Source organism: Engystomops pustulosus, chromosome 4, assembly GCF_040894005.1.
Source record: "Engystomops pustulosus chromosome 4, aEngPut4.maternal, whole genome shotgun sequence".
NCBI classification, from domain to species: Eukaryota; Metazoa; Chordata; class Amphibia; order Anura; family Leptodactylidae; genus Engystomops; species Engystomops pustulosus.
The window spans coordinates 73725501-73751243 of NC_092414.1; the positions used below are offsets into that span (position 1 = coordinate 73725501).

Here is a 25743-nt window from a genome sequence, read left to right on the forward strand (position 1 = left end):
CCGGCAGCATTGCCGGCGGCGATCGCAGAGAAAACACCCGCGATCGGTGCTAGCACCGATCGCGGGTGTTACCGGTAAGCCTTTGCTGCAATATGCAGCAAAGACTTACCGGCTATGGAGAGGGCTCGGCCCGCGAGCCCTCTCCATGCACCGGGACCCGGCGCGCGCCGTACTAGTACGGCGCGCGTCGGGAAGGGGTTAAATTCTGTGGTTTGCCAAATCAGTCGGGTTGACCGACGTCCACGCCCCCGATTTGTGTCACATGCAAGCCGCCGCTGATACTCCACTAGCCGATCGCGTGCGCCCAAAACCCGGGGCAATTCAGCGCAAAACGGAAAAAAACAAGAAACCCGCCCAAAATGCGCTGTTCGGACCCTTAGTAAATATGCCCCAATGCATTTTAATGTATCAGTATCTGGTATGGAACCATTCGCCATGGGTTATATTGTAACTATTGTATATTGTGATCCTTGAAATTTTTGTAACATATGTAGTAATATCTGTAGAAGCAACAGGGGCACTATGATATGTGACAATTAGCGGGTCTCAGAGAATATGTGTTCAGACAAAGCTCAGCTATACATAGGGAAGCCATGCTGTGTTATTTCATTACCCAGCTCTCCCTCTGGTGGATACTTATGAAAGCTCACATGCTGCAAAAGACATTGCAGTCACTGCGTTTTGTCAATATGAGCCCTCTAGTGGTCCCTAGAGAATTCCTAATTATTTAATCCAAGGCTATTTTACAGGCACATTGGCGCACTACAAATGAGATACGAGGGTTATACTGAGAAGCTTTAAAAGATATTTGCCAACTGGTTTAATTCAGCTCTGAAAAGAAAAAGTTAATATTCCTTAAAGCCTAAATAAATAAAATCCGTAATATAGTGTGTGTACATGAGAAATAACAAAATATCTGGTTACATGACTTGTATTCTGTATTTTTTCATCAGTTTTTCACCCTGCACTTGGATGGAGACCTAGGGGCATTTGTCTTAGAGCTGGGAATGGAGTCCTAGCTGCTCAGAGCTGGGGCTGGAGACCTAGCTGCCCAGAACTGGGGATGGAGACCTAGCTGCTCATAGCTGGGAATGGAGTCCTAGCTGCTCAGAGCTGGGGATAGAGACCTAGCTGCCCAGAGCTAGGGATAGAGACCTAGCTGCCCAGAGCTAGGGATAGAGACCTAGCTGCCCAGAGCTAGGGATAGAGACCTAGCTGCCCAGAGCTGGCAGTGGAGACCTAGCTGCTCATACCTGGGGATGGAGACCTAGCTGCTCAGAGCTGGGGGTGGATACCCAGCTGCTCAGAGCTGGGGTTGGATACCTAGCTGCCCAGAGCTGGGGATGGAGACTTAGCTGCTCAGAGCTGGGGATGGAGACCTAGCTGCTCAGAACTGGGGATGGAGACCTAGCTGCTCAGAGCTGGGGATGGAGATCTAGCTGCTCAGAACTGTGGATGGAGGCCTAGCTGCTCCGAGCTGGGGGTGGAGACCTAGCTGCTCATAGCTGGGGTTAGAGACCTAGCTGCCCAGAGCTAGGGATAGAGACCTAGCTGCCCAGAGCTAGGGATAGAGACCTAGCTGCCCAGAGCTGGCAGTAGAACCTAGCTGCTCATAGCTGGGGATGGAGACCTAGCTGCTCAGAGCTGGGGGGTGGATACCCAGCTGCTCAGAGCTGGGGTTGGATACCTAGCTGCCCAGAGCTGGGGATGGAGACTTAGCTGCTCAGAGCTGGGGATGGAGACCTAGCTGCTCAGAGATGGGGATGGAGACTTAGCTGCTCAGAGCTGGGGATCGAGATCTAGCTGCTCAGAACTGTGGATGGAGACCTAGCTGCTCAGAGCTGGGGGTGGAGACCTAGCTGCTCAGAACTGGGGGTGGAGACCTAGCTGCTCAGAGCTGTGGATGGAGACCTAGCTACTCAGAGCTGGGGATGGAGACCTAGCTGCTCAGAGCTGGGGATGGAGACTTAGCCGCTCAAAGCTGGGAATGGAGTCCTAGCTGCTCATAGCTGGGGAAGGAGACCTAGCTGCTCATAGCTGGGGATGGAGACCTAGCTGCTCATAGCTGGGGATGGAGACCTAGCCGCTCATAGCTGGGGATGGAGACCTAGCCGCTCAGAGCTGGGGATGGAGACCTAGCTGCTCAGAACTGGGGATGGAGACCTAGCTGCTCAGAGCTGGGGATGGAGATCTAGCTGCTCAGAACTGTGGATGGAGACCTAGCTGCTCAGAGCTGGGGGTGGAGACCTAGCTGCTCAGAGCTGGGGGTGGATACCCAGCTGCACAGAGCTGGGGTTGGATACCTAGCTGCCCAGAGCTGGGGATAGAGACTTAGCTGCTCAGAGCTGGGGATGGAGACCTAGCTGCTCAGAACTGGGGATGGAGACCTAGCTGCTCAGAGCTGGGGATGGAGATCTAGCTGCTCAGAACTGTGGATGGAGACCTAGCTGCTCAGAGCTGGGGGTGGAGACCTAGCTGCTCAGAGCTGGGGTTGGAGACCTAGCTGCTCAGAGCTGGGGTTGGAGACCTAGCTGCTCAGAACTGGGGATGGAGACTTAGCTGCTCAGAGCTGGGGATCGAGATCTAGCTGCTCAGAACTGTGGATGGAGACCTAGCTGCTCAGAGCTGGGGGTGGAGACCTAGCTGCTCAGAACTGGGAGTGGAGACCTAGCTGCTCAGAGCTGTGGATGGAGACCTAGCTACTCAGAGCTGGGGATGGAGACCTAGCTGCTCATAGCTGGGGATGGAGACTTAGCCGTTCATTGCTGGGAATGGAGTCCTAGCTGCTCATAGCTGGGGATGGAGACCTAGCTGCTCATAGCTGGGGATGGAGACCTAGCTGCTCCTAGCTGGGGATGGAGACCTAGCCGCTCATAGCTGGGGATGGAGACCTAGCCGCTCAGAGCTGGGGCTGGAGACCTAGATGCCCAGAACTGGGGCTGGAGACCTAGCTGCCCAGAGCTGGGGATGGAGACCTAGCTGCCCAGAGCTGGGGATAGAGACCTAGCTGCCCAGAGCTGGCAGTGGAGACCTAGCTGCTCATAGCTGGGGATGGAGACCTAGCTGCTCAGAGCTGGGGGGTGGATACCTAGCTGCTCAGAGCTGGGGTTGGAGACATAGCTGCTCAGAGCTGGGGATGAAGACCTAGCTGCTCAGAGCTGGGGATGGAGACCTAGCTACTCAGAACTGGGGATGGAGACCTAGCTGCTCAGAGCTGGGGGTGGAGACCTAGCTGCTCAGAGCTGGGGTTGGAGACCTAGCTGCTCAGAGATGGTAGTAGAGACCTAGCTGCTCAGAGCAGGGAATGCAGACCTAGCTGCTCAGAGCTGGGGATGGAGACCTAGCTGCTGTGACTCCTTCGTCTTCCGCTTCAGTCATGACGCCTGAGTCATCATCTGTCCATCTGTGCATACGGTCCGACTGTGCACAGGAACGCCCCTTTTAGTGCAGAATTTTGTGTTGCATCGAGTATAGTGCAGTTAGACAAAAACCTGGTTCAGGGGCTTTAATAAATGTTGGTCACTGTGTCTCACCGCAACATGATCAACTCGGGTGGCTGCCCCACAAAATACAGGACATGTCCTATATAGTGCCATTTTATAAGGCACGGACGCTTGGCTTGCAATGGAGAGGGGAGGGTGAGGAGCGCTCACCCTTCCTCTCTTCTGCACCCGGCTGTATGCGTGAGGCCTAATTCTCTTTGTTAGCTAAACAGCCTTGTTTGAAGAGTTTTTTATTGGCCTCAATTGGATTGATACTTACCTATGTCCTCCCCCCTGGTCCAGTGTAGCTGTGACCTGTAGCAGGATTTAGTGCAATGTCACTGTTTAGCTTCTGTTGAGAAACCCTATTAAGACAGTAAGATAGATTTCCTAAGCTTTATTCCATGGAGTTCTGTAAATTCTGGAGGGTTTTGACCAATTTTAATCACTTTTCGTGAGATGTGTATGTAAAACCAACCAAAACCTACCATAGTTTATAGTAAATTGACTCTTCAAGAGATCTTTTTATAAGAAATTCAGACAAAATTCTAATACCTCATCTTCAACAAACTTTATAGAATTCAGCAGTCCAGTGTGTGTACATGAAGAATAACACTGTTTTTCTTCATTATGTAACATGTAATCTTCATGTCTTAGCAGTTCTCACCTCTGAATCTTTTAGATGGAGTTTGCAGTCATTTCTGTGCTGGGATGGAGACCCAGATGCTGTCACTCATAGATACCTTTCATCATGTTATGAATCTTTGGTGGCATTTATTATTGACTTTCCGTCAGATTTTTGTTGGTGTTTAATTTTGCTTTGGGGCATGTCGTTGCCACATTATTTGGCCTTTTCCAACACTTACGCTTTTTTATTTTTTTGGGGGCGTCTAATTTTCAGACACACTTTTGGCACAATTTTTGGTGCACACATAGCTGCAAAATGCTGGTCTATGGAGTTCTATTTCACCTCCATAAATGTAGAAATAGTTCTAAACCTTTTCCGTCGTGGCCCGATTGATTAACCCCTTGCACCACAATCTAACATCCCAGTGTAAGTAAGTTATAGCACAATTTGTGCACCAAAAACACAGCTCTGCACCACAATTGATAAATGCCCCCCCCCCCCCATGGATTCCTGTTGTTAGCAAGATAGAATTCAGCAGAAATTCAAATATGTTAGGAAGGTTGATAAGAGCCAAATTAAGTGATAAGAAAGCACTTTGCTCTGATAAAATATATTACAAGATTTCTCATAATTACTGGAACTGCTAACACTACTATACAAGTTTGTTGAAAAGTTAATCATTATTTAAACATTACTATTTTCAATAAGGGGCCTGGTGAATTGTAATTTTCCTTTTTGCCTCCATAACTTTTGTCAAATAAATGGTTTCTAAGACAAAATAGCTTTTAAATGAAACATATTTTTGAAAAAAGGTGTTAAAAACTCCTCTTTAGTGCTTAATATTGGAATATTTTGATGATGAAAAATATCTAGTATCTAGTATCCATCAATTCTAAAACTTCTGCCTCTTATTTTACAGGATGATTACCAGGAATATGAACCAGAAGCATAACACCCCTTCACTCTGGACCCAGCCACCAGCAGCATCAGCACAAAGATAGCTATAATGAAGATACAAAAAAATCCCCCTATCCCCAATACCCTATCTTACCCCAAGAGATATGGTCCACCCATTCTCTTTCCTCAAAAAGTGAGCTCTTCCTCTACTCCACCTCCAGAGAGCCTCATGTGAAGTGGTTTTATGTATGGTAAATCTTAGCGTTGAGTCATAGTCCAAACAAAACTGGTGTTTCCAATTACAAAATGCCCTTTGTAATGTATGAACCCATGAATGCATTGTATGTGTCTTTGCAGTCATATTGCCCCCGGGGAATTATTTCTGTTTCCCTCCCAGAGAATAATTGCCGGGGGTTTTTGGTGAATTTTGTCTATCATTGTTTTTTTTTCGTTCTGGTGTATCTTCTTGTTCAGTAGCAGAAGGGCCTGCAACCAACTGCAATTGAACCAGCTGATATTCTTTTTTGTGTCGACCTACAAAGCATGTTCTAACTTTTTATAAAGAGATGGTGGAAAAACACCTGAAATGTTCTTTCCTTCTTAACAAAAATGGCCGCCATAAATTTGTGCACCTGCACTTTTCTGATGGTCACCGAGTAAAGGGGAAAACACCAAAAAAAATGTAGTTGTGGATGACTGATCTTTGACATAGTTTACTCAGTGTTCTAATGTGATATTTATTTTGCTGTTGTTTTTTATACATATATACACATATCTACAAACATATAAATGGGTTAACTTATTTGTGACTGTTCTGTAAAGCAGATAAAAATCTGTGAGAATCCATGCAGAATCTTTTCAATGTCCTTGTGTTCCAAATAATTTTGCAAAAGGAATAAAAAAAAAGAAGAATTAAGCAGTCATTGTTTTTTTCTTTGTGTAGGTGACTTGGTTTTGTATACAGTAATGTTATTGTTGTTAGCAGATTATGGTGTGAACTGAAGTTCAGTGGCAAAGACCTGGTAAAGTAGGTAGGCACCAACCTGGGGGGCTAAGCAAGTATATGAAATAAGGGGATATTTTAAATACAGAAATGACCCATAACTCCTACTATTGGGATAAAAATATGTGCTCTCCCTTGTATTTATAATTAATTTACTGTTCCAACATATGCAGTGTTGGACTGGGGTTCCACCAAATAAAATTATTGGACCACCTTTCGATACCACCCGGAAAACAGACTCAACCAGCCTCCAAATTAGGTTAGGGCCTGAGTTCATAAATATGTATGTAGACATATTGGGGCACATTCCACCGAACTGGAATGTCCGACGAGGATTTGGAGCTGCTGCGATTCACTTACAGCGTGCGCCCAATTTCATGAATGTGTCGCTTCCCCGCTCAGGTCCGCCGGAGTTCACCATCTTCTTCCCGTTGTATGTGAGTGCTGATCTTGCTACACAATTTGAATTTTAAATTTTGCGGTTTGTCCGAATTAGTCAGGTTGTCCGACGGCCACGCACCTGATTTGTGTCGCATGAAAGCCGGCTACGATGAGCCACAATCCGATCACTTGCGACAAAATCCCCTGTGCGATTCAGCGTAGAACAGAAATAGCCGGGAAACCCGAGATAATCGCGGTCCGCGGACCCTTAGTAAATGTGTCCCATTCCCTTAACACGGACATCCAAATGTGTTTTTATCTCCCCTGCTATCCAGAGACTGCTGGTCAACGATTGGTCATGGTCCATGGTTGTAAGTCCGGTACCACAGGATTCCATGCTGGATTGGCAGTTATGTAACTTGGACAGGATCAATACCAATGTTTGTATTTTGGTAGATGATTCCAAGCTTTTTACAGTGAAATCAATGGAAGATGCATATAAATTACAAGCTGACTTGTGAATCTACTCACTAAATAACGTTCCATGTAGATCATCCCAGGGATATAAAGTACATCTAGGACACGTAAAATTAAGAAAGTCATTGGTCAGTAGGGGCTGAGAGTATATGTAGATAGTAGTAGCCTATTGCAGTCTCATTCACCTGCTGCTAAGTCCCCAATTTCATTAGATAACAGCCGTCCTCTTAGCTTCCTTATGTACATATATATAAGGCTCCGTCAAAAGTGGTTGTGTAGTGAATATAGAGAGCCAGAGTCTTAAGCAAACAAAAGTGACTAGATATCACTAAAAGTGCATTGTCCGTCTATAATGCTACATGCAGCGATTCACTAAGAACGTGCACCAGAAATCATGAATTTGTTGCACAATTTGCAAGTTAAATACGCCGCTCAGTCCGAATCAGCTGCGTCACAAAACGGTTGCGTGCGACACAATCACAGCGCAGACACTTCTTAAATGTTGCTGGGTGCACTTTTTTTTTTAAATGCGGCGGTTTTTCTGAATCCGTCGGGTTGTCGTTCAGCCATGACCCCCGATTTCCGTTGTGTGCATGCCAGCGCCGATGCGCCACAATCCGATAGCGTGCACCAAAAACCCAGGGAAATTCAAGAAAACCAGCACAAAATGGTAAAATTCGGGTAACCAGCTGTAAAAAATGTGAATCGGGCCCTTAGTAAATGACCCCCATTGTGTCTCCAGTTTGCCTTTTTTGCGCCTTGTTAGTTCTTTTTCTTGTCCTGTAATTTATGTTTGTTGCTGTTTCCTCTTATTAAACGCGTTCTGAATTGCCGCAAGGCTGATTCATTTGCGCAAATTATTCTAGGAAGCTAGATTGGGAAAAGGTGTGCCAGAACATTCCTAGCTTTATGTTTGCACACAAAAAGGTAAATGCATGTACAATGTCTGGACTACATTTTGTTGAAGTTCAGAGACTAAAAGTTAAAGATTTATTAAAAGGAAAAATTATATTTTCCTGCTTAAATGAGTGCCTTTTTATCATAATGTATAGGAAATTGAGTCTGATAACATTTTTAGATGTGCACATTAAGATTGACAATAATCACACTCAAAAACATAGTGTCCTATAGAAAATAATGAATTAATTACTGGAGCCCATTTTAATGGTGAGATAATGAAATTTTACGTTATAAAACTGAGCTGGAGTAATTTTTTTTATGTAACTTTTTATGTAAATTTTTCATTTGGGAAGTGTAGACATTTTTATCCAGCAATGAAAAGGGGGGGTTTGTTTTCAAGTGTACCTGCTTAGGGAATTCTGCATTCTTTTTTGAGACTTTTTATGTGCAAAATAATAATTTCCCCCCCCATATCTTTTATCAGACCTTATTATGTATTAAAAGAGGTATGGACTTATGAGATATGGATGTAATATTACCACTTTATAAAGAGCCCTCATCTGGAATAAGTTCTGACACAATACACTTACAGAGCATTGAAGATGTCAGTGATGAGGAAAGATTGAATGAATTAATTCAGTCTTAATTAAAAATGGGAATCTGCATTACGATGGGACATAAGGTGGTGAAAATGTGACATCATTTGTAAGAAAAATATTCCATGCATTATTCATTATTGGATTATTTCTATACTAAGACATCACTTTACTGTGAAATCATTTGTATGTTTCTTACACTGCTGTCTTCATTATCCATGTAGTGTGACCTCACTGAATATGTTATTTGAGTGCACTGACATCACTGTGTGAAGTAACTTCCTGCTCCTTAATACTTTTTTATTCTTTAAAAAATCATTGGAATGGATCAGATTCTCCAAAGTTTTTGATGTGCCTTGTGTCAGGGCAAATGTTTAGTTCATTGCTCTGATCAAGTCCAAAGTGACCTGTTGGCACTAACTGGCAACCAGGGCAACTGTATACTATACAATCCACACAACTGCTAGGTGCCCTAAAGTTCTGTAGGACCCAATTGCGATAAGGTACAGGGGATGGTTGTAAAAATCCCAACTGATTCAAGGAACCTGAAGAAATAAATATAATACGTTTATATGATATTTTATCTGACCTTATGTTATTGGAAGATATTGTTATTAATAATAATTCCTTTATTTATATAGCGCTCACAGATTACACAGCGCTGCACAGGGCTTGCCAAATGAGTCCCTGTCCACAATTGGGCTCACAATCTAATCAACCTACCAGTATGTTTTGGAGTGTGGGAGGAAACTGGACGAACTGGAGGAAACCCACACAAACACGGAGAGAACATACAAACTCTTTGCAGATGTTGACCTAGATGGGATTTGAACCCAGTCACCATACTAATTTTCTCATGCTCCAAAATTCATCTTCCTGCAGACTCTAGCTGCCACACCAAGACAATTTCTGTTGGAAAGATATAGAAAAGAATAATCTGGTTATATACATTTCTAGCTGTGTTGACAAATTTGCTTTATACTTTGAGATTATCCAGACTTTGGACAACTGCCACAGCTTTGGACATGTTTCGGGGAAAAGAAACCCTTTCCCAAGTGAAAAAGACTGATGCCGCGGGTACAGATAGAGACCTCTTTTGGCATTCACTCATAGGTGTCCCCTGGTGTACACACTTGGGATTTAGGGGTCCGTCCCCCTATCATTTATGTTCCCCCCTTTCTCTGTCCCCTTCCTCTTTTTGCCCTCACCTGATAAACCTTCTCTTTCTCCCGACCTCACTTTCCCACTTAAACCTTTCCTGGCGGGACCCCGGCCACCTTAACTATAGGCTCTCTCAATGTAAAAGGTCTCCATAGTCCTGAAAAAGGTCTATCTTTTTTAACCTACTCAAATGCACAGAGATACATGTAGCTTTCATTCAGGAAACTCACCTTACTGAGGTAAGACCATACACTTTTATAATTGGTCCCCGGATTCATACCAAAGCTACACTGATGATACTAGACCCAGAGTCACATCCATCCTCTTGGCAAATACACTCCAATGGATGTACGTGAACTTTTGGTCAAAGGCAAAATAGTTGACACCTTTGCCTTGTTGTACCTCCCAAACACAGGACAGGTCGAAGCCGTTTTCTCTTTTCTTTACATGGTAGACGAATGAGGGCACTGTAGTAATTGGAAGTGACCTTAATGTCGCACTGGACCTGTTGCTAGATACATCCTCTGGTTCGTCAACACTCACACATGCCAGCCTGCGAAGAATAAAGGGACTTCAGTTGATAGACACATGGAGGTTACTTCATCCTCCAGACAAAGATTGCACGTTCTAATCTTTGACTCATGACAACAACTCCAGACTTGACTTTCTGTTTCTACAACATACAGATCTAGGGCTACTCCAAAAGGCTACTATAGATAACATCACCTTCTCTGACCATGCCCTGATTTCCATTTCTATCTCACTCCCTAATTCCTCAGAGTTTCAGTGGCAGTGGAAGCTTAATGCCTCCCTCCTGGAGGACCCTTTGATCCTAGATGAGCTTAAAGACTTGGTGAACCCCTGTATGGCCTGGGAAGGACACAAGTTCAACGCCCGCAGTATATTAATAACACATGGCCGTCACCATAAGAAAGAAAGGGCCCAAGCTGTAGTTGCCTTGTTAAATCGGATTAAAATGCTTGAGCTCTCACACAAAAGATCACCTGCCCCTGAAACAAGGACTGCTTTACCAGCAGCCAGGGAATCCTTACAGGCCCTACTCATTGATAAAGCCAAAGGCACCCTAGCCAAATGTAGAAGACACTTTTATGAATATAGTAAGAAATGTGGTAGGACCCTTGCTAGAGCTTTGAGGGATCAGAGAACTCACACTTTTGTCCCCAAAATCTCGCCCCCATCAGGAACAACCTTGCATCTGAGCATGGACATAGCAGCTACTTTCAGGGATTACTACCAATCACTGTACAATTTAGAACAGCCAACATCCCAACAGTGTAGAGAGGAGCAGAGACGTAAGATACAAGCTTACATAACAGAGCCATCTGTCAGAGCCACTTTGACAGATAAAGAGGCAGAAACTCTTGAGGTCCCCATAACAGGGTTGGAGTTTAGGAATGCCCTGAAGGAAACACAGACTGGTAAAGCCCCTGGCCCAAACGGCTTCTCTCTACCCTACTACAAAGTGTTAGCAATGCCACTTGAACCCCATTGGATGAAAGCTTTTAACCCAGTTACTGCCGGTGCACCCCTCCCTAGGGAAGCGCTGCATGCTTCTCTAAGGTTCTAGCGACAAGATTGGCCCCTTTACTGAAGCGGCCTATCCACTCGGATCAGGCTGGATTTATATTGAGTAGAAAGGCCAGGGACAACACAACCAAGGCAATTAACCTGATACACAGAGCACACTTTGAGAAACTCCAACTTATGCCTCTCTCCACAACCGCCGAGAAAGCATTTGACAGGGTCAATTGGTCCTTTATGGCTGAAGTGCTCAACCACTTCGGACTTCGTAGCCGAATGCTTTCCCCATACTCCTCCCCCTCCGCTTCTGTTCATGTGAACGACCTATTGTCAGATAGCTTCCGTATCCAAAATGGCACACAACAGGGTTGTCCCCTCTCCCCATTATGGTTTGTTCTGTCTATAGAACCCTTCCTAAGCAGAATTTGCAACAACCTAGATGTCTCGGGTATCACAACTAGAGGGTCTACACCCCCAATTTCCCTACCTAACCTCATGCAAGAAATACGCCTTTGCTCATTACTATCCAACTTTCAGATTAATTGGTTGAAATCTGACGCACTGAATGTGTCTGTGTCTGCCCCTCTTGAAGAGACACTTCGAGCTTCCTTCGGTTTTAAGTGGGCTACAGAGAGTATAAAATATCTTGGAATGAACCTCCCGGCAGAATTGTCAAATCTATATACATTGAACTTTCCACCTGTCCTTCAGAATATTCAAAGAGATTGATCTAGATGGTCTAAAGGCCCTTTTTTGTGGTTTGGGAAATGTGCCGTTTTCAAAATAAATATCCTTCCACGTTTGCTATACCTGTTTTGCTCCTTGAACGCACACCAACATAGATTTGTGTGGCGGGCGGGCAAGCCAGCAAGAATTAGCTGTAACACCTTGTTTAGATCTAAAAGATTGGGTGGATTGTGACTCCCTGAATTTTGAAATTATTACAATGCTGCACACATGGCAAGAGTCCTAGACTGCTGTTGCAACCAAAGTACCAAACCATGGACCTATCTTGAGCAATCTTTCACACAGGTACCATTACAAGTTTTATCTTGGTTGGAATCCTCTAAAACGACACCTCTGAAACAACACCCTACAATTGGCCCTACATTAATTAGTATGAGATGGACTTTTGAATACCAATCAGAAAACCCTATTTCTGTATGAATCCTAACACCAAAGCAACAACAATAATACCAATAAAGGTATATAGGACAAAAGTCAGCCCATAGTCACAGACCAAAAACTACTATTGGGAATAAAATATCAACAATCTTTATTACATACGAATTACAGCAATCAAGACAAATAATAATAAAAATTATACATAAAAATTCCACAAAACACAAAAGGATGTGATGGTGGTCCAAGGTAAGTCAATATATATATCTCCAATATAATAACCTAGTATGCAAAACCAAGTTTGTACAAATTCATATTACCCACCCGGGCGTAACATAGTGCAAAACTGCAGAAGAGAGGCTTGACCACCACCACAACACCCCTGTGGTGGTGGTTAAGCCTCTCTCCAGCAGTTTTGCACTATGTTACGCCCAGGTGGGTAATATTAATTTGCACAAACTTGGTTTTGCATACTAGGTTATTATATTGGAGATATATATATTAACTTACCTTGGACCACCACCACATCGAGATGGACTTTTACCCAAGAAAGCTCCTCTTACACCGATACTTGGTAGACCGGATTTTACTCCTGGCTTTGAAGACTTGGTCTTCAAACAGTGGAGAGGGGGTGAGAGGTTCAGAGTAGAGCATTTCATTAAAGACACAAACTGGATGACAACTCAAGACTTGACAGAACTGACTGAGCCCTGCCACCTGGGAGCGTGGAGAACTGGTCAACAGAGGCACTATCTGACTTCATTACCCCCTTGTGAGCAATATGCAAAAGAAAAAACTACCTTTGTCCCTGACCTACTCCTGTCTCCTGTAAATCCCAGATGATCCAGGTCCTCTATACCTCAGACAATGGGAAGCAGACCTGAACATCTCATTGACTCCGGAACAGAAAGATAGGATTTTTGAACTTTGTCACTATGCAACTATTAGCTCATGTTACCAAGAGGTGGGCTATAAATTACTGGCACGGTGGTACAGAGCACCTACCAGACTATACACAATTTTCCCTTTATACGTGTTGGAGATGTGGCGAAGGAGAGGGCTCCTTCTTGCACACATTTTGGGCCTGTAGAGTACTTTCTCCATTCTGGTGAGATTTGGGAAGAGTCATACTATGTGGGGAAACTGAAGCTATCCCTCTTCCATCTCCATCACTGCGACTTGTCCACACAACAATATAAGAAATCACTGCTCCGCTTTCTCATCGTTGCTGCGAAGGCCTGCATTCCTTTACTATGGAAGCAAACTGTAGCACCTACAATGGGTATGTGGGTGGCAAAAGTGAATGACTTGATGTACATGGAGGACCTTACTTCCTCTGTCCATGGAACCCATGAAAGGTTCCATAAAACATGGCTGCCCTGGATCCAATTCAAACAGTCTTCTCAATATAGAGAGTTATTGTGAAATCTAAGGTACAATACGCATCCCCTGGACGAGACATGTCCCCCCTTCCTCTCCCCTCATTTCCTTTCTCCTGCTCGTCCTCCTTATATCCCTTCTCTTTCTTGGAGCCTTCTTACAGCCCTCTCTGAGACCATCTGGGCTAGTTGTTCAAATATATTGTTTTTGCTTTTCTAAAAGGTCCCTTCCAAAAGAGACAGCGATGCAGATTCGTGGTATATGCAGAATTTGTTTATTGAACATACAATTGTTTCAATTGTATGTACATTGTTACCGATTATGTAATTCTCAGATCTGTGATCTGATTTGCTGTTGGTTATCAATTATAAAAAAAAAAAGGGATAGTAAAGCAAGAGTCTCTCCATTCTAGTGATCTATGAAAGCCCCTGTATAATATACTTACATGTACATACATGTGCAGATATATTCAATACTAGGCTTGCTATGAGGCAATTTTGAGAAAATGAAATGTTTATGTAGAAGTTTGTTGCAGAAGGTGGAAAAAGTAGGGTGAACATACTGAGAGAGGGGGCAGAGGAGGTTGGGGAAAGATAATAACGTAGACTTGCACGGTTTCTGAGTGGGAGCAGACTGGAAAACAAATCTTTCCTCACAGTTGATGGTATAATTGCCTCTGTCTTGTTCACCTTCTGCTCAGTGATGTGAATAACTGCAAAATATGTTCATAAAATTTGATTTTTAAAAGTACGACAAAGGATTTAATTCTTTTGCTGTTAGTGGCTTTTGAACATTTTCACAGGAGGATTTTCACATTTCTACTGAAATTCTTAAAAAAAAATGTGTACTCAACCTTCATTACCATTAATATTCTAAAAGCAAACACCTGACACATTATCAAAATGCATCTCAGGCCTTTTACATCCAGAAAAGTACAAACACACACAAAAAAATCATATTTATGGATAAATGCATGAACCAAGAAGACAATTATATACAACCACACCAAAAAAGGAAAGTGACCAGAAATTATACTTACCATTCATGCCTATGTTTACCAGAACATGAATTTAACAGAACTGAAAAGTGTAACCTCAAACCATGAGCATGATTTATGAAATGGAGTCTACCGACTCAAAATCACCCCACAAGTACACTTATATGTAAAATAAAAGGACTCCAATTCCAATACTTATCATCACAACCAAAAATGGTGGATTATGGCTATTTTAATGTGATTTTATGGAGTGTTTAAAGGGGTTGCCCAGGTAAAAAGAATATTTATTTATATATATATATTGTGGGGGAGTGTTAAAAAATAAACTTCATATACTCACCACTTCCTGTTCACCCCTGAGCGGTCTGCACTGCCGGTTTCTGTTTGTATAACGAAGCCAGCAGCAGTGCCATCCTGAACAGGACCACACACCTTCTACAGTCTCAGTTTCAGGTTATAGCAGACATGTGGCACCACAGCAGTGCCGGGTAGGCCTACAGGAGAGCGGAGAGAGGTGAGTATAAGAAGTTTATTATTTTTTCCACATATATATATATCTTATATATAAAGCTGAGTGTATGTGTACGTATGTATGTCCGCTAAAGGAATCTGCATTTACAATCACCAAATTTTGCAAATTCGCTCTCTGTGAGGGAGCGTCATAGATTAGGTTTTAAAGCCAAAATTTTAGTTACAAATTGAGCTGTGATTGGTTGCTATTCCGCCACAGGTCATTAATATGAGCTCTGAGCTTTACTATAAGCAATAAGTAGAAGACAGATATGTGTGAGGTAACATGGATAGGGATGCAGACATAGGGGAAGATTTATTAGAAATGTCTGAGGTAAAACTGTTCCAGTTGCCCATGGAATGTAATTTTATAAACGGCTGTGCAAAAATGAAACTTGAGCTCTGATTGGTTGTCACGGGGAACTAGAGCAGTTCTGAGACACTTGTGATAAATCCCATAGACAAAGTCTCTGGCAGGATCCACTCTTCTTTAACCCCTTAAGGACGCAGCCATTTTACAGCTTAAGGCTGAGCCCCATACTTCATTTTAGTGGTAAATGTTGGCTGATAAGTTTTGCATTTATTTTCCACCTAAATAAGTTGCTGAATAACATTTCCCATGTGTCTACTTTACATTTTCATCATTTTTGAAATGTCTGGATAATATATTTTGATGTCGTGCGGCTTACAAATCGAATAGCGATTTTCCGTATTTTCAGAATTTACTCTTTTGCGGATAAATTTTTTACAGATTTAGCATCAAAACCCCCTATATAATCAACCTATTTTCAAATCTGCACCCCTCAAACTATCAGAAACAGCTTTTAGGAAGATCGTTAACCCCTTGAGATCTTCATAGTAATTGAATCAAAATGGAGGGGAAATTTAGAATGGTCAAATTGTGCCGGTTATACATTCATTAAGCCCTAAAATTTACACATTTCCAAAAGATAAAAATAGAAAACCCACCATACAATTTGTTCTGCAATTTCTTCCAAGTACAGAGACCCCCGACATGTGGTTGTTTCTTGTTTTATGGGGGCACACAGTGAGGCGCAGAAGGGAAGGAGCGCCCTGCAGCTGCCAGGATTTTAGTTTCCTCATTGGCCCCTTTTGAAGGCTATAACATTTTTGCTTTTTCGTTATTGGGGCCATGTGATGGCATTTTTTTTTTGCGGGATGAGATGCTTTTTCCAGTGTTGCCATTTTGGGGATGGTATCACCTATCGTGAAAATTTAGGAACTCGTTTTTGAGGACAGGAGTAGAAAAGCATCAATTCTGTACTGGATTTTTGACTTTTTTTTTTTGTGTTCACCGTTTAGCCTAATAATCATGTTATCTTTATTCTATAGGTAAATACGATTACGGGGATACCAGACTTGAATATATTTTCTTACATTTTACAAAATTTGTCAAATAAAACCGTAATGTGGGGAAAAATCTTTAATTTATGCATTGCCGTATTCCAAGTGGCATAACATTTTTACTTTTTTGGCTACGGAGCTGGTTGATGGCTTGTTTTTTGCGGGACATGTTGTACTTTGCACCAGTATCATTCTGGAGTACATATGGGTTTTTTTATCACTTTTTATTGCATTTTTTGAAAGATTGAATAGGATAATTTTTGGTGGGTTTTCAACAGTTTTTTTTAACGGCGTTCATCGTACAGGTTCAATAATGATCTACTTTTATTCTACGGGTTGTTACGGACACAGTGATACTATATATGTGGGGTGTTTGTTATGATTTAGACTTTTTTTGGGTTGTATGTCTCTTTATATGTTATGGGGCTTATGGGCATTTTTATTGATTTATTACTTTATTTTTTATTGAATAACTTTTTTTTTTACTTTTTAACTTTTTCCACCATGGGACATGAACAAGCAATCATCCGATTGCTTTTTCATGATAATACCCTGCAATACTTATGTATTGCAGGGTATTAGCAGTGTCAGCCTGCACATGCATAGGCTGGCACTGTGCCAGTAAGATGACGTCATAGTCCCGATTGGACCCCAGAGATGCCATAGCAGCGATCGGCGCCCCCCGAAAAACGGTTCAGGGGGGGCGATCGTGGTGGGAAGATCCCCCAGAGGCACGTTAGATGCCGCAATCGCGCTGACCGCGGCATTTAACGGGTTACACACCCGCGATCGGAGCCCTCTATTAGTTACTCGGCACCCCGTGCCGGTTAGGCTCCGATCCAGAGCTGAGCCGGCATCAGCTCAGTGGCGGATAAGTCCTGAGTCGCTAAGTCACTGCGCCATGGAGCGCTAAGGGTACCCCTTGACTAAGTCCCGTCGGACGAAACACATGTCGGGGTGGTGCCGGGCAGCGTCTCCTTGTATGGGTCTTATCACACTTTACCATCAGGTATATGTATTTTATTGATCCTTCTTACCCAACATTTCATGTGCGGTCGTTATACTGTATTTATCTATGCACTGTTTCTACTGTAAACACTTATGCAGCATTGCACTTTTGGCTGCGCACAAAGCACTTTATCTGGCATTTTGTATGCATTGTAAGCCTCTTTTTGTACGCTGCCCGGTACCTTTATGGTTTGCCATTGAACCACTCTATATGTTTGTATGTTTCTATTTTAAACAAATATAATAAACTTGTGTTTTTAATATTGTAAAGCTCATTTGTGTTTCATTGGTTCTTGTTCAATTTCTTTGAGCTTATTTCACAGTATATTGTGTCCTGCTCTAACTAAGGATTATATACCTTTGTATGCATACACTTGTTGATCCATTAGTTCAAATAGGTTCACATCCCTTTAGTAATAACATGTCCCAGCAGCGGCCTCCCCTCACTAATAACATGTCCAGCAGCTTCCAGTGACTAATAACATGTCCAGCAGTGGCATCCCCTCACTAATAATATATGCCAGCAGTGGCCTCCCCTCACTAAAGGCATGTCCAGCAGAGGCCTCCCCTCACTTATAACATGCCCAGTAGCGGCCTCCCCTCACTAATAACATGTCCAGCAGCTTCCAGTGACTAATAACATGTCCAGCAGTGGCCTCCCCTCACTAATAACATATGCCAGCAGTGGCCTCCCCTCGCTTATAACATGTCCAGCAGTGGCCTCCCCTCACTAATAACATGTTCAGCAGAGGCCTCCCCTCACTAATAATATGCCGAGCAGCAACCTCCTGTAACTAATAACAGCTTAGTGAGCCCGATATCCTACATCTGTCGATTCCCCAATCAGGTCCTCTGGAGTTCACCTTCTTCTTCCCGGTGCATGTGAGTGCTTGATCTTGCGACACAAATTCAAAGTTAAATCCTGCGGTTTGTCTGAATCCGTTGGATCATCCGACGGCCTGCTCCCCATTTCTGTTGCATGGGGGGGCAGCAACGGATTCAGACAAACCGCAAGATTTAACTTTGAATTTGTGTCGCAAGATCAAGCACTTAATTGGGCGCCGATGCACCACAGCCGGCACCGATGCACCAAAATCCGATCGAGTGTGACACAATCCACGGCGCGATCCCCAAAAAGTCGGAAAACCCAACGAAAATGCGTCCGCAGGACACTTAGGCCCCTTCCACACTAGCGAGTGTGATGCGATGAACTCGCATCACACTCGCAACGCAAGCTGCCGGGAACGCACGGCCCGAACGCTGCACCGCGGGAGTGAACTCAGCATGTCAGTTCACTCCCGCGGTGCAGGGTTCGGGCCGTGCGTTCCCGGCAGCTTGCGTTGCGAGTGTGATGCGAGTTCATCGCATCACACTCGCTAGTGTGGAAGGGGCCTTAGTAAATAAGCCCTGATGCATTGGACCCCCCACAATCAGACACTGATTACTTGTGTGACTTACACTTTATATCAGAAACCAAACAAATGTATGATAAGTTCTCCCATTTGTAATTTATAGGTTTCCACAATATTATATAGATTTGGATACACGCAGATTGTTGTTAGTCTTTTGATTTTATAAAGACAGATGAACGTAGTCTGTTTTTGTTGCCCTCTTGTGGTGAGAAGGTGAACTGCTCATTAGAGGTAATACCTCTAATATATTTATTGTGCTTTCATTTCTCATGATCTATATCATCCAGCAATTTCTTATTCTGCGTCAGCCACATTCACATCCTGCATTTTTATTTGCATTTTTTATTCTGAAGCTTTATATTGTGAAATTGTTCTAAAACATCTAACATAAGAGTCTTCTTTTATGGTCATCTTCTGCTGTGCTCACATTATTCGCAAACTAGCTTTTGCGCAGAATATTATAGTTCTCTTCCAGCTCATAGCTGTATGAAGGGAAGGTAATTCTAATGACTTCACTGAAGACCATCCGGTCGTATTGATGGTTCTTTTCCTACCAGGTATTGACAGCCTCTCCTACTGAACCCTTTTAGTGCACATTTCCATGGCGGTATTTGACCTTTTAGGCTGTAAGGCTTCCCTACACAAATTTTGACCAACATGCCTTATATTCAGAGTGTCATCCACTTGGACTATAGGTAATGTTTCTTTTTTTCCCAGCCTCACTCACCTCTCCACACACCTGCTCCAGTCCTGTTTCCCAGCACGCACCCGTCTCCTAGGACGAGCAGGCACCAACGCTCGTAAATTTAAAGGGCCAGCGCCAATCAGTGGTACGCTGGCCCTTTAAATTTACGAGCGTTGGTGCGTTTTCTGTTAAAAGCCGGCCTCTCCCAGCATTCCCAGCCAGATCTTTGTGCTTAATGCCTAAGACAAAGCTTGTACCTTTGCTCCATTCCTGTGTATTGACCTCCCATTGTAGCCCCAGACTGTTCGTGTTTACGATCCTTCGGTGCCAGCCCTGACTTCCTGCTCCATCTCTGACCCTGAACCTATGCCACCTGTCTTGACCTCCAGCTTGTCCCCGACCTCGAACTTGCCTTCTGACTTTGTACCACCCCTTGGCTGCCACCGCTAAAGTCATACCTTTAGAGCAATCTGGAGATACCAAGCCGCTTTACGGCAGGCTCTGGAGAAACCGGGTGCCACTTAGATTCTGGTCCCAGGTGTCGGCTATTCCCCATTGACTAGCGTCCAAGAAAATGAGGTCCTTCTTCAAACCCTAAATGTAAAAGCCATTCCATTTTTGCTTCTCTTGTTTTTTTCTCCCTACTTTTCAAAAGCCAGAACTTTTTATTTTTCCATTTACAGAACAATATGAGGGCTTATTTTTTGTGGGGCAAAATATACTTCTCAATGGCACCATTTAATATTCAGTGTAATGCACTGTGAAACTAAAAAAACAAAGCTAAGAGCAATAAGCTGCATCCCAAATACTATAGAACCGCTGGAACACTATAACCATATAGAAAATGTCTTTTTTTATCAGATAACTTTCTAGAAAATGATTATTAGTCTGTGGCACTGCCATTTACATGGAATTACAATTCATCTTCCAATAAATTACATGTTTATGACCTTACATTGTACAATTGGAATATTTGTTTGCATCCCTTAAAATGTGCCGAGGTGAACAAAACTGAATACTATATTAAACTATGTTGTTCAAATATCCTAGGAAGAGGCAACATCCATTACTGTAGATGTGTGCACCGGATGTCCAGTCTCCTGCTGTTGTGTAGATGCTGGTTTATATCATGGTGTGTATTTGCTGTTTTTTCAAGCAGGTAATTTGTGATAATGTAACCTAATCATCTCCTCAATGAATTGTGAGCAGAGTTTTTGAAGAGGCCGATCATGATCTGCTCATTTTATATTTCCTCAGTCAGTTGTGCCTGAAGCTGGTGTCATGACCCCACAAGGTTACAAAAGAGTCTTCATCGCATCGTTCCTCCTTTGCCAAACACGACCCCTCCATCCCATCTGCCGGCTCCACATCTGGTGAAGCTGTCTGGCTTTCTGCTTGGCTTCATGCATAAGGCAATAAGGCAGTCTTGCAGATAAAGCAGGCAGTCATGTGCAAAAAAGTCTCGAGATTGGATGGGGGGGGGGGGGGGGATCTCAAGAAGCCCAAAGGAAATGCCTTTCTTTTCTTTAAAAACAAATAATCATTGATCAATAGAGGATAAACCAAGCAGATATCCTGTGTAGTAGTACCTATTATATAGTGTATGGCTCTTGTGAAACCAGTTTCCTTCTCAATGAATAATTATTATAACTCCAGCTTTCATGAACAAAATCCACATGACATGTGGGTTAAAGTTTATTGGTTTGGACTGATAGCATTAGTGGCACCTGGTAAACAATCAGGGAGCTCATGCAGAAGGACATGGCTCTTTCCTTACAAAACTCCTCTTGCAGTTTAAAATGTAACTAGAGATGAGCGAGCACTAAAATGCTCGGGTACTCGTTATTCGAAACGAACTTTTCCCGATGCTCGAGTGCTCGTCTTGAATAACGAGCCCCATTGAAGTCAATGGGAGACTCGAGCATTTTTCAAGGGGACCAAGGCTCTGCACAGGGAAGCTTGGCCAAACACCTGGGAACCTCAGAAAAGGATGGAAACACCACGGAAATGGACAGGAAACAGCAGGGGCAGCATGCATGGATGCCTCTGAGGCTGCTTAATCGCACCATTATGCCAAAATTATGGGCAACAGCATGGCCATGACAGAGTGACAGAATGAAGCTAGATAGCATGTAAAACATCCAATAATTGACCCTGACACTATAGGGGACGGCATGCAGAGGCAGCGGCAGCAGCGGCAGGCTAGAGAGTGGCATGGCGACATACCCTAAATGGACTCAGGCTTCAAACCAATGGGTGGCAGAGAGGAACCAAAGGAGGTGAGCAAGAAGCGCTCAAATAATATCGGTACATGATAAAAGTTTGCCAGTATATTTTGTGGATTACACAGCAGGGTGGCGACAAAGTTAACATGGAAGCCATGAAAACAACCCAAAATTCTGCCTGACACAGCTCGTTTGATAAGGGGACCATGTATGGAGGCAGTGAACTAGTAGTAGATTAAAGGTGCTGCAGTTAAAACTATGTTAGTTGGATCTTGGCATGGAGCTGGCGATCCGCTGCCAGGCGAGCTTTCGCCAATCCAAGCCCCTGTCTCTAGGCTACTCCCCAAACAGCACTTCTAAGAACCTTTTGTATAAGATCAAGTGTAGTAGCGTTCTTATAAGTTTGGGATATGGCGGGTGAGGGGAATGTAAACAGATGCGCAAGAAGCGCATGATGCGCATGGAGCTGGTGCTCCGCTGCCAGGTGAGCTTTCGCCAATCCAAGCCCCTGTCTCTAGGCTACTCCCCAAACAGCACTTCTAAGAACCTTTTGTATAAGATCAAGTGTAGTAGCGTTCTTATAAGTTTGGGATATGGCGGGTGAGGGGAATGTAAACAGATGCGCAAGAAGCGCATGATGCGCATGGAGCTGGTGCTCCGCTGCCAGGTGAGCTTTCGCCAATCCAAGCCCCTGTCTCTAGGCTACTCCCCAAACAGCACTTCTAAGAACCTTTTGTATAAGATCAAGTGTAGTAGCGTTCTTATAAGTTTGGGATATGGCGGGTGAGGGGAATGTAAACAGATGCGCAAGAAGCACTGAAATAATATCGGTAAATGATAAAAGTTTGCCAGTATATTTTGTGGATTACACAGCAGGGTGGCGACAAAGTTAACAAGTTTGATGTGGAATGCCCTGTAATAGCTCTTGGGTGGTGTGCCTTTTATCGCCTAGGCTCAGCAGTTTGAGCACCGCCTGCTGTCGCTTAGCGACGGCACTGCTGCTGTGCCTAGAGCTACCGACTGATGGCGCCATGGCCACGGATGGTAATTCGGAGGAGGAAGAGGTATACTAGGCCTTTGAGACCTGGACCGAGGTAGGCCCCGCAATTCTCTGCGTCGGCAGTATATGACCAGCCCCAGGGTCAGACTCGGTCCCAGCCTGCACCAAGTCAAGTGTAGTAGCGTTCTTATAAGTTTGGGATATGGCGGGTGAGGGGAATGTAAACAGATGCGCAAGAAGCGCATGATGCGCATGGAGCTGGCGCTCCGCTGCCAGGTGAGCTTTCGCCAATCCAAGCCCCTGTCTCTAGGCTACTCCCCAAACAGCACTTCTAAGAACCTTTTGTATAAGATCAAGTGTAGTAGCGTTCTTATAAGTTTGGGATATGGCGGGTGAGGGGAATGTAAACAGATGCGCAAGAAGCGCATGATGCGCATGGAGCTGGCGCTCCGCTGCCAGGCGAGCTTTCGCCAATCCAAGCCCCTGTCTCTAGGCTACTCCCCAAACAGCACTTCTAAGAACCTTTTGTATAAGATCAAGTGTAGTAGCGTTCTTATAAGTTTAGGATATGGCGGGTGAGGGGAATGTAAACAGATGCGCAAGAAGCGCTGAAATAATATTGGTAAATGATAAAAGTTTTCCAGTATATTTTGTGGATAACACAGCAGGGTGGCGACAAAGTTAACAACTTTGATGTGGAATCCATGAAAACAACCCAAATTTCTGCCTGACACACCTCGTTTGATAAGGGGACGATGTATGGAGGCAGCTATATGGACGCCTTTTGGAGGTAGCAATGGAGACAACGTGTGGAGGCTGCTATGGAGACAATTTAATTTGGATAGTGCCTGTATGTGGCAGTCCAAAAAAGTTTTCAAACCAGAGGAGCAGGTAGGTGGCCCTCCAGAAAAATGAAATAGATTGAGTGCCTGTATGTGGCAGTCCAAAAAAGTTTTCAAACCAGAGGAGCAGGTAGGTGGCCCTCCAGAAAAATTGAATAGATTGAGTGCCTGTATGTGGCAGTCCAAAAAACTTTTCAAACCAGAGGAGCAGGTAGGTGGCCCTCCAGTAAAATGGAATAGATTGAGTGCCTGTATGTGGCAGTCCAAAAAAGTTTTCAAACCAGAGGAGCAGGTAGGTGGCCCTCCAGAAAAATGGAATAGATTGAGTGCCTGTATGTGGCAGTCCAAAAAAGTTTTCAAACCAGAGGAGCAGGTAGGTGGCCCTCCAGAAAAATTGAATAGATTGAGTGCCTGTATGTGGCACTCCCAAAAATTGTTTAAAACAGAGGACCGGGTCGGTGGCCCTCCAGAAAAATTAAATGCATAAAGTACTATAGCTAGAGCCAGTGGGCCCTGTCAAAAAATAGCCAGTTTCCTCTGCTTTACTGTACAAAGAGGAGGAGAAGGAGGAAAATGAGGAGGAGGAGGAGTGGATAAATTATTCAGGTTGAGCTTCCTTCACCTGGTGGAGATTGGAAATTATGAGAAATCCAGGCTTTATTCATCTTAATAAGCGTCAGCCTGTCAGCGCTGTCAGTCGACAGGCGTGTACGCTTATCGGTGGTGATGCCACCAGCTGCACTGAAAACCCGCTCGGACAAGACGCTAGCGGCAGGGCAGGCAAGAACCTCCAAGGCGTACAGCGCCAGTTCGTGCCACATGTCCAGCTTTGAAACCCAGTAGTTGTAGGGAGCTGTGTGATCATTTAGGACGATGGTATGGTCAGCTACGTACTCCCTCACCATCTTTCTGTAAAGATCAGCCCTACTCTGCCGAGACTGGGGACAGGTGACAGTGTCTTGCTGGGGTGACATAAAGCTGGCAAAAGCCTTGTAAAGCGTACCCTTGCCAGTGCTGGACAAGCTGCCTGCTCGCCTACTCTCCCTCGCTACTTGTCCCGCAGAACTACGCACTCTGCCGCTAGCGCTGTCAGAAGGGAAATACTGTTTCAGCTTGTGCACCAGGGCCTGCTGGTATTCATGCATTCTCACACTCCTTTCCTCTCCAGGGATGAGAGTGGAAAGATTATGCTTGTACCGTGGGTCCAGGAGAGTGAACACCCAGTAATCGGTGCTGGAATAAATTCTTTGAACGCGAGGGTCACGGGATAGGCAGCCTAGCATGAAATCTGCCATATGCGCCAGAGTACCAACGCGTAAGAATTCACTCCCCTCACTGGCCTGACTGTCCATTTCCTCCTCCTCCAACTCCTCCAACTCCTCTTCTTCTGCCCATACACGCTGAACAGTGAAGGACTCAACAATGGTCCCCTCTTGTGTCTCGCCCACATTCTCCTCCTCTTCCTCCTCATCCTCCTCCACCTCCACCTCCTCCGATATGCGCTGAGAAACAGACCTAAGGGTGCTTTGGCTATCAACAAGGGAATCTTCTTCCCCCGTCTCTTGTGACGAGCGCAAAGCTTCCGACTTCATGCTGATCAGAGATTTTTTCAACAGGCCAAGCAGCGGGATGGTGAGGCTGATGATGGCGGCATCGCCACTGACCATCTGTGTTGACTCCTCAAAGTTACTCAGCACCTGACAGATATCAGACATCCACGTCCACTCCTCATTGTAGACTTGAGGAAGCTGACTGACCTGACTACCAGTTCTGGTGGAAGTTGACATCTGGCAGTCTACAATCGCTCGGCGCTGCTGGTAAACTCTGGATAACATGGTCAGTGTTGAATTCCACCTCGTGGGCACGTCGCACAACAGTCGGTGAGCGGGCAGTTGGAGGCGGCGCTGCGCTGCCCTGAGAGTGGCAGCATCTGTGCTGGACTTCCTGAAATGCGCACAGATGCGGCGCACCTTCGTGAGCAAATCAGACAGATTGGGGTATGTCTTGAGGAAACGCTGAACTATCAGATTTAACACATGGGCCAGGCATGGCACATGTGTCAGTCTGCCGAGTTGCAGAGCCGCCACCAGGTTACGGCCGTTGTCACACACAACCATGCCTGGCTTCAGG

At 44.4% G+C, this 25743-nt stretch overlaps 1 protein-coding gene across 1 annotated transcript in view; it reads left to right on the forward strand.

Annotated features, from left to right (window-relative positions):
• The window catches only part of SNCB (synuclein beta), a 44119-nt gene extending 38196 nt beyond the window's left edge, over positions 1-5923 (forward strand). Inside the window, exon 7 of the mRNA XM_072146250.1 lies at positions 5030-5923. Coding sequence (XP_072002351.1) covers positions 5030-5062 — 33 coding nt within the window. The 3' untranslated portion in view covers positions 5063-5923. The remainder of the gene's footprint in view (positions 1-5029) is intronic.
• The last annotated feature ends 19820 nt before the right edge of the window (positions 5924-25743 follow it).